The sequence below is a fragment of the Vicia villosa genome, linkage group LG6, assembly GCF_029867415.1.
Source record: "Vicia villosa cultivar HV-30 ecotype Madison, WI linkage group LG6, Vvil1.0, whole genome shotgun sequence".
Taxonomy (NCBI): Eukaryota; Viridiplantae; Streptophyta; class Magnoliopsida; order Fabales; family Fabaceae; genus Vicia; species Vicia villosa.
This window is the reverse complement of record NC_081185.1, coordinates 50,318,749-50,334,549: the sequence shown is the minus strand read 5'-3', so window position 1 is coordinate 50,334,549 and position 15,801 is coordinate 50,318,749. Positions and strand designations below refer to the sequence as shown.

At 35.7% G+C, this 15,801-nt stretch overlaps 1 protein-coding gene across 2 annotated transcripts; it reads left to right on the top strand.

Moving 5' to 3' along the window:
• Positions 1–3,829: 3,829 nt before the first annotated feature.
• On the top strand, positions 3,830–15,708 carry LOC131609148 (probable helicase CHR10). Of its 2 annotated transcripts, none has more exons than XM_058880806.1 (17): positions 3,830–4,233; positions 5,484–5,491; positions 6,064–6,142; positions 6,240–6,397; positions 6,510–6,638; positions 6,905–7,085; positions 7,693–7,828; positions 7,955–8,072; positions 8,359–8,448; positions 11,983–12,090; positions 12,169–12,372; positions 13,079–13,204; positions 13,290–13,954; positions 14,229–14,374; positions 14,517–14,681; positions 15,166–15,280; positions 15,369–15,708. In XM_058880806.1, exons 1-17 carry the CDS (start codon positions 4,047–4,049, stop codon positions 15,385–15,387), a joined length of 2,634 nt encoding a protein of 877 aa, XP_058736789.1. In that variant the 5' UTR covers positions 3,830–4,046; the 3' UTR covers positions 15,388–15,708. The 2 variants fall into 2 exon arrangements, with proteins under 2 accessions (XP_058736789.1, XP_058736788.1); XM_058880805.1 differs by having other exon boundaries at positions 3,832–4,233; positions 5,484–5,565.
• The last annotated feature ends 93 nt before the right edge of the window (positions 15,709–15,801 follow it).

Genomic DNA, 15,801 nt, shown 5'->3' with positions numbered 1-15,801 from the left:
GCAAAGTTCTTTCAATTTCTGCGTCAAAAAGAAATTTAGCCGAGGACTTACCTCGCATACACAGATTAGACAAATATTAGAATTAGGAAAAATAAGTAGTGCAAAAAAAATAAAATTTTAGTCACAGAGCAACAAAATTTTAATTGAAATAAATCTAGAACTCTATAATCTTCGGCAGTCCCCGGCAACGGCGCCAAAAACTTGATCGGAAAAATAGCAAGTGTACTATTTTTGCCTATGTAGTAGTAATGGGAAAATCCCAAGTATCGAATCTCAAGGACTGCTTGACGATATAGAGTTTTATCAGTGTTTCAATTAAACAAAAGTTCAAAAGGTTGTTTTGATTGGTTTTGCAAATAAAGTAAATAAACAGAATAATGGAACGATGAACAGAGATGAGTAGATTGCTAGGGACGGTGAATGATTCTTCATGCAACGAATTTCCTGTCTCAATGCAACAACATTCTTTTCATAGTTAATTACCGGTTCTTTAGAGTATCTAATCCTAAGGCCTTAGTGAAAAGATCTTTGACCTCACAACCTAATTACTATGTCCATAGATAATTACGGTTATGATCAAGCATTCCAATAACAAGAATTTCCGGTTACAATATGATATCCCTAGTCCTAGGTGATATAGATACTATATGTTCTTAATCATGTCCACAAATAATATGCCGTCCAGCTACACTATTCATTCATATTCAGAATCCGTTTTTCCGACGGATAAAGCATTATTAACGGATGAAGAACAAATTAACAATTATGAAAAGTAAAATAGTTATTGCATCAATTGAATAAATTCATCACAATCCAAATCAGGGTCACCCCCCTAGCAATGAGGGGTTTAGCTACTCATAAAAATAATAGAAAACATAGTTTTGATTGTAGACATTACAGATAAATAAAGGAATAAGATCTTCAATGGCTAATGCTCATAGAATCCTTCACTCCTTGCATCAATCTTGAATTCTCCAGCCTCTCTAATGTATTTTCGCACTCAAAACTGTCCAACCCTTGTCCAAACGCAATCTCCTCATTTTATTACTGTCATTCTGGGCTTTTCAGCAAAACAGGCCCAAAAATCACGTGCAAACGCGTGTGGGAACGCGTTTGGGCAGACGGGACGCGTCCCGGAACGTGTTTGGGCAGACGGGACGCGTGTGGGGACGCGTTTGGGCAGACAGGCATTTTCCTTTGTATTTCTGGCTTCTGGGACGCGTGTGGGAACGCGTTTGGGCAAACGGGACGCGTCTGGGCAGCAGATGGCACTTTTCACTTCCAAACGCGTGTGGGGACGCGTTTTGGCAGCAAATTTCATTTTTCTTCTTCCACACGCGTCTAGGAACGCGTTTTGCCAGTTTATTCACTTTTCTTCAATTTTTCACTTTTCCGCCTCGATTTCTCCCATTTCATTTACCTGAGCCTACAAACACTATAACACACAACCAAAGCATAAAATGACAAATAACAAAATAAAACACTAAATAAAATAACTTAAAGATAACTAAAAACAACGGTAAAAATACGTGTGAAAACCACTGATCAGATATGTTCGTCAGAAGAGCTGCTGCTCATTACTTTGAAGACATAGTCAAAGATCAACTGATAAGGATCAAATAAAAAATACAGTTTAGTTGATGACTCTTGTTCAGATATCTAGATGTGTTCCTCAGATATGCTGTTGCACTTTTATCTAAAGACATTGTATTCTGAAAGGAATCAAACACTATAGCTTGTATTGCTCGTGTTGTCCCACAATTAAACCAGTTATCTCTTCAGATACAGATTTGATCTAGGAAGTTCTGCGTCGTACTTCAGAAAGGTTGTTGTCATTAATTCTGAAAGACAAAGTTCTGCTCCTACTAAGTTCTGATGTTCTTATGCTATCCCCACATAGTTTCTAAACTAATCATCATATACACCACAAAAAAGAACAAATAAAAGAAAGTGATATCTTCCAAGCCTATTACTTCAAAATCAGAAGTACATCATTTGAAGATAAGATCAAGAAATTTTCTCATGAAGATTCAGTACAATGGTCTGCTTAACAAATCACAAATATCAAGACGTTCGTACTATTCAAAAGCTGTCTTCCATGCCATCACGTCAAAGCTGCAAGCTACAGGCTAAGGAAGTAAATGTTCTTATATCCAACATCTACACTTATATCCGTTGGAAAGTAACTGTTAGCTAATGAGGAAAAGACTCTTCTATCCTCTTCAGGACTATTTTCGTGAAGATTATAAATGAAGATTAAGACTTCAGGAGAAATGTTGCTAGTTGCCACTATAATAAGCCAAAGGCAATAATTTTGAGATACCTTTGATCAAAGAATCTAAAAGATACATGCCTAAATAGTCCAAATAGGCTATACTAGTTAATGAATATGATAAGGACATCGAGAAAGATGAATATGTAAATATCATAATAAAGGACATAAAGATTAATGAATATGTAAATGTCAGTGAAGGACATAATGGATGGTGGCTATGTATATTTGACTAAGGCAGGAAAGTATATTCTTAAAAATGACATAGAGAATGATGACTCTATTGTGTCTATTCAGGCAGAGAATGAGGTTAATGCAGTGATGATAATTTATTGGAAACAAGCTCTTTAAATGAAGAAACAATATTAGTAGAAACTACTAATGTTTTGAATGAGAAATTTGTGATTGAGATGTAGAATGGACCAACTTGATTGTGATCTTGTAGTTATAAAAAATAGTGGTAAGAATTGAGTGAGCGATCTCTATGATTCTTTTCATTGGGGTGATAAAGATAATTCAGAGGTAAGTTTTGAACTCATCATCTTCAGATCATAAACAAATAGATTATTGACCAAACTATAAACTTGGAAAGACCACCTTCTTTCTATGATGGTCATGTTTCAATTGGTCCAGTCACTCATACAAGGCATTCTTCTATATAATGTTAGGATTTATGAATTGTCAATCAATCTTCATAACAAACTAGATTCTTGCATAAAATTTTTTGTGTAGACCACGTCGCAAAATATTGAACCTGTCTCTTATCAAAAGGCTCGCCCTAGATAACAGACGGAACACAAAAAAAGCGTTAAAAAACTTCGCCCTTTACAAGTCCTCGTGCTTGAGGGGTTGTGTACTGTTATTTTTGTTAGAGTCTCAAACAGAGCCGACTCCAGGGTCCCCGCCTAACATGACATTATCTAAGCGACATCTTCACAGAACATTGGGGGCTTACTCTTGGAACAGAGGACGTGGATAGTATAGTTATTCTCTCATTAGTCATATAAGAATATATGAAAGAATCATACCACAATTCTTTGGAAAGTAGGTAGTCAACAGTCTTTCCTAGTCAAGGAAAAACAATTACTGCCTCTATGGGTTTCCTAAAACCCTTGGGCTCAGAGTCCCTATAAATACTTCTCCCTCCCTTATTGGGAGAAAAAACATATCATAACTTAAATAGAACATCCTAAGCACTACGCTTCCATATAAAGCCTCTCACATCACATGAGCAGATCCTCTAAACCACCGTAAACACTATAACACCCTCATACATGGTCTCTCGCCGCCAAAGTAAACTCCAACCACTCTAAAGTTGTTATAAATCTACTAAGACCTCTAAGTATCCCTTACCTTTATAGGGAAACCATAAATACAAATACTTTTTGACCTTACACTTAAATATTCACAAAATATCTCAAAATTAACGAATACTTAAATATTCACAAAATATCTCAAAATTAACGAATATCTATCCGATTGCTATTCGAACACAGTTTCGACTAGTTAATTTGTATTTTCTTGGGATTTTTTGTAATCAAACATAAATAAATTTGGATGTTAAAAGTATGATTACTCTTGTAGAACCCCTCTAGTCAAAACATTTGTTCCCTGAATCCGTTTGGTAGAGGTTAAAAAAAACACGCGGAGCCATTTCATTCATTCCCTCTCAACTTGTCTGTTCAAAATATATTCATCACCGACTCGTTGCCGCTAACTCACTCGTTCTCTATATCTCCACCGAGTTTACAGTTTCCGACTCAGTGCCGACGCCATGAACCTAAGATACGAACAGAGGCTCCAGGTCGCTGCTAGAATAATCCTCGACGACGATGCAAGCCCCGGCGACGCTCCGCCCAGTGAAGAAGAGCTTGGGATTAAAGCAACTCTCAAGCCACATCAAGTAGAAGGGGTTTCGTGGCTCATTAGGAGGTATAAACTCGGCGTCAACGTTGTCCTTGGTGAGATAACACGCTTTCATTTTCAATCTTCTTTAGAGAATGTTAGAGTAGTTTGATGAAAGAAGAATTATGCATTTTAAAGTTTGTTAATCCTAATGTTGATTATTTTGGTTTTGCTAAAGCAAAAATAAACCCTAAAAGGAAATGTATGAAATTTATATGATAAAAGTAAAATATGAAGTGAAATTTTAGAGTAATTGTCTATGAAGCATGGACATCTCGAACACGTCACTGACACTGACTCAGTGATGTCGGTAATAATTTGTAAAAACGAAAAATTTAAAGGCCATCAGTGTCCGTGTCTGACACCGACACAAATAAGGACACACTCTTTTTCAGAGCTGATTGTCCATTTTAGTCCTCCTAAGTTTAGTCACACGTATGTAACCTTCCTGGGTTTCCCTTTGTAAATGTATCAAATTGGTTTTTTGAGATTCCCTCAAATTGAATCTTATTACATTATCCTCCAAGAACCAATTTGATATTTGTTATAAATGCTGGAATGGAGATAATATGTTGTCACAGGTCTTTGGAGGACTAAGTGTATGTTTGTTTACGCGTTGTTCAATGATTCTCGCGTCCCAAGGCTATATTTAACGCGATTTCCTGAAGCTGATAGTTGGAGCTTCTAGTAGATGTTCGTTTTATTTGAGAATGGACGTGAAAGCAAACACACACTAATTTCCTGTTTGGATGCATGGCGGAGCATGAATGGTGATATAATTCCTTTGGACAAATGTGGTTTGGGTATTTTTGGCTACTCTGTATCAGAATTGATTGTCTTAAAATCTTTTTTTTTTGATGCGGATTGTCTTAAAATCTTGATTTGACTACAAGTGTTAGAAAGTAGGTTTTTGTTAAATTGGAAATCACACACTTAGTTTTAGTTTTCTTAGAATTTGGGTTAGACTTAAGTTAACCCTACAAAACTGAGTTATAAACACATGCTTAGAACTTATTTTATCCAATGCGAGACTTTTATAAGCACATGTTCAAGCCTTATCTCATGCAAGGCCATTTAACATTAAACCGCTTTGAAAGTAGAAACTTTCTAAAATTCAGTTTCACAAGGCAATTTCTCATTTCAACTCCGCATGCTTCCGGTAAACTCCCGCATTTTTGGCCGGTGGAGGGAGCAAATCTCATTTTATAATTCATTCAAAGCAAGTTTGTCAAATGTTCATTTTATAATTGCTTCTGAAGAAACAATTTTTATTTGTTAGTGAACATAACGTTTCCATTATTTGCAGGGGATGAGGTATATACTCTTCATTCAATTCTGTATCAGAGCCTCTATGTAATGTGAAAGGGATGATTTTTTCCATCTTATTGGTATTGCAGTCGGATAAAGTTTACCTTCTTAAATGGTTATCTGACACATTTTCTGTTGTTATTATGTAAAAAATTAACATGTATGGTAGTACCCATCAGAGGGGTGGTTTCATGCTTCTTAAATATCACATGTTTCTGAGAAATCACTATTTACTAGCATGTAGCATTTCTGTGTCATGTTTTCTTATGAATTGAGGGCAATTCGTTTTAGGTGTACGATATTCTGTTAAATTATGTTGCATTTGAGATTCACAGTTAATAGTCAGTCACAGTCATTGTCATTGTCATATTTCTCATTGGTCCATGTGTAACAAGCTGCATTATCTTAAAATTGTTAACTGATGATCAGTGCATGTGCTTTTAAAAATTCCAAGTGTTGACCTTTTTTTAATTCAGCAGAAGGAGAACTGCAAACTAGGTTCGAAGTCTTGTCTTTGGAATGAAAAGTATGATTCCTGATGTGTTAATTTTAATGTCTCTGCGTATTAATATTGACAGATGGGATTGGGAAAGACACTGCAAGCTATCTCTTTTTTAAGCTATTTGAAAGTACACCAGTTGTCACATGGGCCATTTTGTAAGTGGAAGAAAAGTTTTTGATTTGGATAGGTTCCCCCCAATTTCTATAGAGATAAGCACTTATCCCTTTTCTTGCTCCATGTTACTTTTTACAGTGGTTTTATGCCCTTTAAGTGTGACAGATGGTTGGGTGTCTGAGATAGTCAAATATGCCCCTAAACTAGAAGTGTTAAAATATGTTGGTGATAAAGAATATAGGCGCAGTCTACGTATGAAAACACATGAACATGTAACAAGGAAGCCAACACATGATGTGAGTTTGTTATATTTTCATTGGTTCGTTGAATCTAGATGGCTTTTCTTGCAATGGCTGGATTTCCTAATGAGTTTTCACTGATAATTATTGCAATAAATTTTTTTGGCAGGTCAGTTTGCCTTTTGATGTACTGTTAACAACATATGACATTGCATTGATGGATAAGGATTTTCTTTCTCAAATACCATGGCAGCATGCAATCATCGATGAAGCCCAAAGGCTAAAAAACCCGTCAAGTGTATGCTGAAAATAACTTAAATGCCTATGTATACATTAAGAATATGCTTCTGTATGTTACATTTGTCGTACCACTTTCATTTTTATTGATTAGCAGTAATTTGACAATCTTTGGCTATTTCTGTTGGAATAAATTTCCTGTCATGAGTTATCTAGGCTTAATAGGGACAAACCATGAATTTCAGACTGTTTGATATTGTCAAACTGGCAATTTAGTCATACAGCGTGAGATTATTGGACTGTGGTAGTTAAACTTAATCTTTACAGGTTTTATTTAATGTTCTCAAAGATCGCTATATCATGCCAAGACTGTTGTTGATGACCGGCACACCTATTCAGAACAACCTTTCTGAATTGTGGGCGTTGATGTCTTTTTGCATGCCATCTGTGTTTGGGTCACTAAATCAGTTCCTTTCTACATTCAAGGACATCAGTGATCTAACATCAGGTTAGTATTATCATTTTGTTTCATAACATAGCATCACTGGGGTTGTAATGTGTTTTGGTTCTCTTAGTAGTTTACCCCAAACTTACAGAGTCTGAGTGCTGTACTGTAGATCGTGATCCATTTGATGTATATTAGAATTAGTATAATTAGTCTAAAGGATTTGAAAAGGCTAGACACATGATGGAAGGTTTGTCATCCATCCAATTGAGTGCCCTGTGATTGTGCAAAAAAGTAAATTTAGTACTCTCTCCGTCTCAAAATAAAAGTCTTTTAAGGTTATTATACACAAATTAAGAAAAGTAATGATTGAATGAATAAATGTTACAATTTTACAAAATTGTCCCTAATTACTAGTGGGTGTATTATACATTGTCATAAATGCATAGTGAAATTTAATTACTTGAAAGTAGTGAAGACAATATTAGTTAGGAGTAAAGTTGGTAAAATTCAGTTAATGTTAGCATTGAAAAAATAAATTGACACTTATTTTGCGACAAATTTATTTAGCTAAAGAAACTCTTATTTTGGGACGGAGGGAGTAAAAGGAGAACAAGATTTTTGCCTTGCTTTTAGCATTTTCTCATTGTGGCAGCTTTATTCTGAGCAGTTAATGATTCTCCAAAGGTTAAAGAGCGACTTCAAATCCTGAGAAGTGTATTGGCTGCTTTTATGCTTCGACGAACCAAATCAAAGCTTATGGAGAATGGAAGTTTAGTGCTGCCACCTCTCACTGAGACAACTGTGTATGTTTTACTTGTTCTAATTAGATACTATACTACCTTGCATATTTTATATCAGTGAAACTGTAATTTATGATAACTAAAATGCAAAGTTGTTCCTTTGAAATTTTTTATTCCATCCCATGACAGGTTAGTACCCCTTGTCAGCCTGCAAAAAAAGGTCCACATGTCAATTCTGAGGAAGGAACTTCCAAAGCTAGTTGCACTATCTTCTGGGACATCCAATCATCAATCACTACATAATACTGTTAGTGAAGCTCTTGCTTTTTTTATTTCTGTATTTAGCAAATCCTCTAGTTCCAGTATGCCTAGAGGCAGAGGCTAGATTGATTCATATTTGGTACTTTTCCTCATTTAAAATCATTTTCCGTTTTTGAAAAAATGCTTTGTGATTATGTGCTTTCATTCTATTTCTTTATTGCCTTGATTTTGTTCATATTTGTTTGTTTTGTCATATATCAAATACCGATCATGTTTTTTGTATTTATTTCTTTCACTTTGAAGTTAATGGTTAATGTGATTCATCCTTTTAGGTGATACAACTAAGGAAAGCATGCAGTCATCCTTATCTCTTTCCGGGTATTGAACCCGAACCTTATGAAGAAGGTGAACATCTGGTTCAGGTAATTATCAGACTATGTTTTTACAAGATAACTATGGACCAATCCTATCTTAGGCTCTTTAGTCATACAGTCATTGTTAGAGTAAGTTTGTGTCTTATCTTGTACTCTATATTGTTTGTTAGTATTGCATTTCTCATACAAATAGGACAAAAGGGCAATGGAAGTGTAGAAAATTAAAGAAATAGACAACTCAGATGCAAAACATTGTAAGTAAGGCTTTCAAGCACCTGTTAACGACCTCCGTTTCACCATCCGTTTCCTGATGGTATGATGAGCTCATCTTCAACACGTGTCTTGTAGACGCGACTCACCTCATAATAGGCTAATAAACAAAGGGTTCCTGTCACTCGCCATAGTTAGTGGCATTCCATTTAAGCGTACTACTTCCTTATAGATACTTCAACAACCTTCCTCGCAACATAAGGATACTTCAATGGTATGAAATGCTCAGGCTTTGAAAGTCTGTCAACCACAACTAGAATTGCTTATAGCATTTTTGATTTGGAAAGTCCAGTATTGAAAGAGATGTCTTCCCAAATTTGGTTAGGGATTGGTAGCGTCTAGAACAATTCAGAAAGAGGTGATACTGAGTGATCCAGAGTAGACCCGGGTTGATAGCCTAAGAGACCGCATCATCTCTTTGGAGAGGAATGATGTACATGCAAACACTTTGACGATCAAGTCAGTGAATGTAAGATAGTTTGAGGATGTGTGACTTAACCTAAGTCATGAGCCTTGGATGGATTGCCCTTTCATCTTCTGATATAATGTGTTGTTTTGCTTATAAAAGAGAAGGGGGGAGAATTCAAACTAGTGTAGAGTTTTGAGAACCTATAGAGGATTCATAGAATTTTCTCCACAACTGTGCTTCCCTTTTTTGGATTCCTTATCGATTCCTCATCTTCTGATCATTGGATGGATCGCCCTTTCATCTTCTGATATGGTGTGTTGATTTACTTATAAAAAAGGGGGAATCCATCATTTTCAACTTTCTCACCTTCACTTTAGAGAATTCCTACGAGTGTAGAGTTTTGAGAATCTAGATAGGATTCATAGAATTCTCTCCCCAGTTGTGCTTCCCTTTTTTGGATTCCTTATCAATCCCTCATCTTCTGATCATTGGATGGATCTCCCTTTCATCTTCAATATGGTGTGTTGATTTGCTTATAAAAAGGGGGAAACCTTCATTTTCAGCTTTCTCACCTTTCACTTCAGAGAATTCCAACGAGTGTAGAGTTTTGAGAATCTAGAGAGAATTCATAGAATTTTCTCCTCAATTGCGTTTCACTTTTTCGGGGTTCTTATCCATCCGTTTACCTGTAAGTTTATTTTTCTTCTTCCTCTAATGATTTGTTTTTTTTTTCTATCCTTGTTTGCGTCTATCAACTTTAGTAAGGACAATGGTAGTTGTTGGAAATTTCGCCTTCATTGTGGTCTGTCCCCAGTAGCCTATTTGCGGCATTTGACTCCTTCATTGTAGTATCCAACATCTTCATTGTGTTGGGTTTGAAGGGGTGGATTTAGTCTCACATTGCTTAGAGAGATATGTCTAGTGTAGTGTTTATAAAGTTTGGGGAGCCCTCACCTTACACAATGGTTTTGTAGGGATGAATTAAGCCCAACCACACATTCTAATCTGGTATCAGAGCCTATTTCTAGATCGGTTGGTTCGGCTTCCCACGACATCCACGCTTCAGGCTCGTTGATGGCTGAGCGCGAGGGGGTGTTTGAAAATTCTGCCATTCATTACGGTTCGCCCCTAGTCGCCTAACTGCAACATTTGGCTTCCCTTCATTGCAACCTCCAACATCTTCATTGTGTTGGGTTTGAAAGGGTGGATTTAGTCTCACATTGTTTAAAGATAAGACTTGCGTGGTGTTTATAAAATTTGGACAGTCCTCACCTTACAAGTCAGTTTTGTAGGAATGAGTTAGGCTCAACCCACACATTCTAAGAGTAGTCAACATTGGTCAAATTCAGTTTATGTCAGTCAACTTTAGTCAACACAGGTTAATGCTGGGCAGTGGCGGGCAACGGTGCTCTTGATAGCACAAGTTGCCAGTCATGTTTAAATTATGCCTGCCTGGCAGTACAACCAGCCAAATTATTATTCGGTAAAACTAATTGCGGAAACATAGTCCCCTAGAACTGGAGCTATGATGCCATGTGAAAAAAGAAGAAGAATTTTTTTGAACGTGCTTGAGTGATTTGCACTCAGCTGATTTTCTATTCGTACACTCAGTAATAAAAATAACTATATTTACAAGGAGATTAATAGCATGACTACTTTCCAAGTGGAAGAATGACATTCTCTAGGTTAATTGCTAACTATGTACATGGACCTGCATATAATTGCTACAACACAACTCTAAATACTAATATTAGTTCCAAAACTTTTTTTCAAAAATAATTTGGAAGGTGAAGAATTAATGTAGTTTCTCTAAGGTTGGCATGCAATTTGGTAAAACATACTGAGCAAGAACATGTTGAAAGAAATGCAAGATGACCTAGCGTTCAGACTTCAACATGTCAAACAAGATGTCACAACATGTCTGGTATGACATCCTATTTGCAGAAGCTGATCTATCAAGTGAATTAGGCGTTTTTATTGCTACAGGAATCTCGTGTTTCAGCTACAGAATATTTGGGAATAATTAATTAGCTGATGTGTTATCCAAGATTGATTCAATCAAGAGATTTCCACACTTTCTATTATTGGAGACAATATAGGAAAGTTTGGATTGAAGACCTATTTTCTTGAAGAACAAGTAGCAGATATTTGGGAGCCTCTTTGCTGCGTTTTGAAGCCCAATAGGTGGAACTGATATTTGTGTTTTTAGGGTTATAGGAATCCTTATTTTTTGTGCTGTAAGTTCCATATGTGTGCATTCACAAACCTGTAGGTGCTGAATGCTGGTTTAATCTCCGAAGCTGTTAAGCAAGGAGAGTAGTTTCGTTCTCATAAGCTTTTAAACATTGAAGATTGTGTGTTTTGGAAGAGTGTCTTCTGTTTTTATTGTTTGTGGTATTTTGTCACGGGTTTGTGACTGAAGAGATTTGAGGAGGACTTCATATCTAGGTGAGTCTTAGGTAGAAGTCATAGGAAGGGTAGTGATTAAGTGAGAAGTTGTAAACGGGAAAGTTTAGCTTCGAATTGATACTATCGGATATTGATTTCATCCCTGGCTTGGTAGCCCCCAGAGTAGGAAGGTTGTTCCGAACTGGGTTAATAATTCCTTCTGTTATTTATCTTTTTGCACTGTTTTCATTATTCCTGCCGTCTTGTTCCATAATCATGATCAACGAATATTGTGTCGTGACATCTCATTCGACATCACATATCTGATACCAGAATTTCAATTAACATGGTTCTATTTCCAACAACCTTCTATATTATGGGCACTATTGGGGTTTGATCTAGCACTTGCTTCTGCTCTTGCTTATCAGTCAAACTAGGCTCAAAAACCTTCTTAGACACTTAACTATTGCACCATCATTCTTGCTTTAAACAAATTTTTCATTTTTTTCTGTCAGGCCAGTGGTAAACTATTGATTCTGGACCAACTTCTTCGAAAGCTACATCATTATGGACATCGTGTTCTTCTTTTTGCTCAGATGACACATACACTTGACATTTTGCAGGTAAATTTTTTCTTATATTGAATGCCTTGTATTAGTTAAAAGGGTAAGTTGATGAAATATTCTTCTATTCTAATATAGGATTATCTGGAGTTACGTAAGTATTCTTACGAACGTCTTGATGGATCAATCAGAGCTGAGGAGCGCTTTTCTGCAATAAGAAGTTTCAGCAACTCATCAGCTAATATGGGCTTGAATTTTGAAGCTGGTCAAAATGGAGCTTTTGTTTTTATGATCTCAACAAGAGCCGGGGGAGTTGGCTTGAATCTCGTGGCTGCTGATACTGTGAGTTTTGTCTAGCTCTAAACCTTCCCTTTTGAAACTAGAACCTAATTACTGATTTATTTTCTTGTCTTTTTTAATTTATTTTATTTTTTATGCATTCATATGTACAATATGATGTATTTGTCTAAAGTTTCCGTCTATTTACTTGACAATTTTCTGGTTATGTAGCGAGATGAGATCAATGTATCATTGAAAAATGAAACACCATCAGTAAGTGTTTAAGAATATGTATACTCCTAAGTAGGCATGTCCTGACTAGGACTCTAACTGCTACAGTAAGCTGAAGTAATTGGAGACATGCTTGACAGCTAACTCAATTGGGAAACAACTTTAGGTATATTTTGTATGAACCAACCACACCAAAGTCTGAAACTTGTTAAAACTAGTCTAGGATGGTAACAAGATAATCTACAATCGAAACCTACTAGGTTGTTAAACTCTGCCGGAACGGCCAATACAATCAAGACAAAATCACATAATATCCTGACTGATACTAATCATATTTACTATATCTCGACATAACTATAGTATTCCTTAAAAACTGTGAGGTAATCCTTCCTTCTCAAAATAGTTTTTGACTTAATATCCTGAAATTTAATTAAGTCAATAAATAATCTACGAGACTTCCATTCTTTAACATTTTGATTCAAGAATTATAAGTTTAAAACATATTTTATAGTATCTTGTGTTCCATGTTATTCTTTAGGTTATATTCTACGAGCAAGATTGGAACCCTCAGGTGGACAAACAAGCTTTGCAGAGAGCACATAGAATTGGCCAGATGAATCATGTTTTGTGTATAAACCTTGTTACTGAACATACAGTGGAGGAAGTACGTTTCTGTTTGTAAAATTTATTATTCCATGACTGTGGAGGCTATTTGCATATATTCTAAGAACTCACATGTTACACTGTAGGTAATTATGCGGAGAGCTGAAAGAAAATTGCAGCTGAGCCTCAATGTAACTGGTGATAATATTCTAGAAAATGAAGATAAAAAGTTATCTACAGTTGGAACAAATGATTTGAAGTCCATCATTGTTGGGTTACATATGTTTGATCCCAATGAGATCAATGATGGAAAAGACAAGGACATCATGGACTTAACAGAAATTAATGCAATGGCTGACAAGGTAATTGCTATGCGCGATGAACAAATATTTGATAAGGACGATAGGAAGTTTGAGGTCAATCCAAGAAACTTTTTAAAAGGATATGATGTTAACGAAAGAGGTTCTGCTTCTCTCTCTTGTGATATTGATCTTGATGAGGCTTCTTATCTTTCTTGGGTTAAAAAATTTGAGGAAATTTCTAAATCAAGTAGCGACTCAATCACTGACTTGAGAAGCAGAAGGAACTTAGATGAGGAAAAGAGTCAAAAACTAGAGATTGCAAAGCAGAAGGCAGAAGAAAAGAAGCTGTCTAAGTGGAATGCCGTTGGATACCATTCTTTGAATGTTAAAAACCCTATTAGCCCACCAGATGAGGATGTCACATTAGATGCTGGTTCTGTTCATTTTGTGTATGGAGATTGTACAACTCCCTCAAACGTTTCTTCATCTGATCCGGCTATAATCTTTAGGTTAACTTTTTAAACTTTTTCTGACTGCATATTTTGCTCTGGTGCACTAGGTTTTAGTAATTATATTGATGAAACTAATACCTGTATGAGATACATTCTCTTCAACTTTGGCTTTTATAGCACTCTCTTGGCATGGAGCAAGCACTATCCTTACAAATGCAAATCTGTCCGAATATTATCATCAACAGACTCATTTCTCTTTTGTAGTTATGAACTGTTTGCCATCAAAGTCTTTGACTAATATTAACTTAGAATATATAATCTGGTTTTACAGCTGTGTTGACACTTCTGGACGTTGGGGCCATGGAGGAATGTTTGATGCACTGACCAAACTTTCATCAAGCATCAGTGATGCATATGAACGGGCTTCTGAACACGGGGATTTGCATCTTGGTGATCTCCATCTTATAAGGCTTGAAGGTGAGCTCAATCCCAAGCTAATTTTTTAACTTTATATTAATAGGACTGCATATACATCCAAGACGCTTCATACAAGGGAATATATATAAGATGCTACCCTGATCCACATGCAGAAATATTGATTGTGCCTTTTTACTTATAGATGGCTGTGATGATCAGAATTTGGACGGTAATGCTCCCAAAATGGTTGCTTTAGCTGTGGTTCAATCTTACAACCCAAGGCGTAATGTCCCTCGAAGTGAAATCTCACTTGTCCACTTGGAAAGCTGCTTATCGAAGGCAGCGTTCTCAGCTGCTCAAAATTCTGGTAACATGCTTCCACATTGATCTAACTCGATATTTTATTATTGTACATTATATCACATTTCCATTTTGAGTTTATCTTTTCTCTCTTTTGTTTGCTTCTTGCTTACATGCATGATTGACTAGAGAACCTAGTTGCGAGGAATTCTTGAAACGGACATAAAACCTTTTCTTAGTCACAACCAATAGAAATAAGACAACTCATTATGAGGAAGTGAGAAAATTAAAAATTTATTTAAATTTTAATTTTTTTTTTAATTGGATTCACGGGTGATTGTGATTATGAAGGAGAGAGAAGATAAAAATTTTATTTTTTAATTAATTAAAATTTTATAATTAGTTGTGTGTAAAACTATTTCTTATGGTTGTGTCTACCTAAGAATTTCTACTTAGTTGCTTAAGCTATAACATGTGCATAATTACTTCAAAATTAAATTGGGATGAGTTGGTGTCTCAAACTTCTCATACAAACTAAATTCTTTTGATAGCGTCAATACACATGCCACGGATTGGTTATCAAGATGGATCTAATCGTTCTCAATGGTACACCATAGAACGGCTTCTAAGAAAATATGCCTCCATGTACAACATAAACATATACGTGTAAGTTGTAATTCTTTCTTTCAGATCAAAGTCAGATTTAACAACATTTGATTACAGTATCGTATATCTGATCTTTAATTTCTTACAGGTATTATTATCGAAGATAACGATAAGGATCTAGGATAGGATTAGTTTCCAGACACAAAAGGGGTAGTTCATATGGAAAAAGAGCTTGAAGATATGTTTCCCTATTACGTGTGGCTTGTGTACGTGCACATGTATATATGTATATTATAAAATTCAAATAACACAAGTGTAATGTTTTGCAAATCCGTTGAAGTCTTGGAACAGAATTACATGCTGAGACATGACTATGACATTTGGTGTCAAGTCTGACTGACCATGCCTTCAAATCTGTTCTTACAACTCTTGAATTGTTTTTAATGTTGGATATATAAAAAAGATAATCCATGTATTTAATGTTTAAATTTTAGGTGGAGATGAAGCGGTTTTTTTTTAATTTATTTTTCTTTTTATGGTGATTCTTGAAGTGCAATTTAATGTATTGAGTTTTTCTTTAT

Bases quoted from the DNA above. Each gene is read 5' to 3' on its own strand.
- LOC131609148 (XM_058880806.1), top strand. From the start codon at position 4,047: ATGAACCTAAGATACGAACAGAGGCTCCAGGTCGCTGCTAGAATAATC. The intron at 7,086-7,692 runs GTTAGTATTATC...TATTCTGAGCAG, and splicing joins CATCAGTGATCTAACATCAG to TTAATGATTCTCCAAAGGTT. The intron at 12,373-13,078 runs GTGAGTTTTGTC...GTTATTCTTTAG, and splicing joins ATCTCGTGGCTGCTGATACT to GTTATATTCTACGAGCAAGA.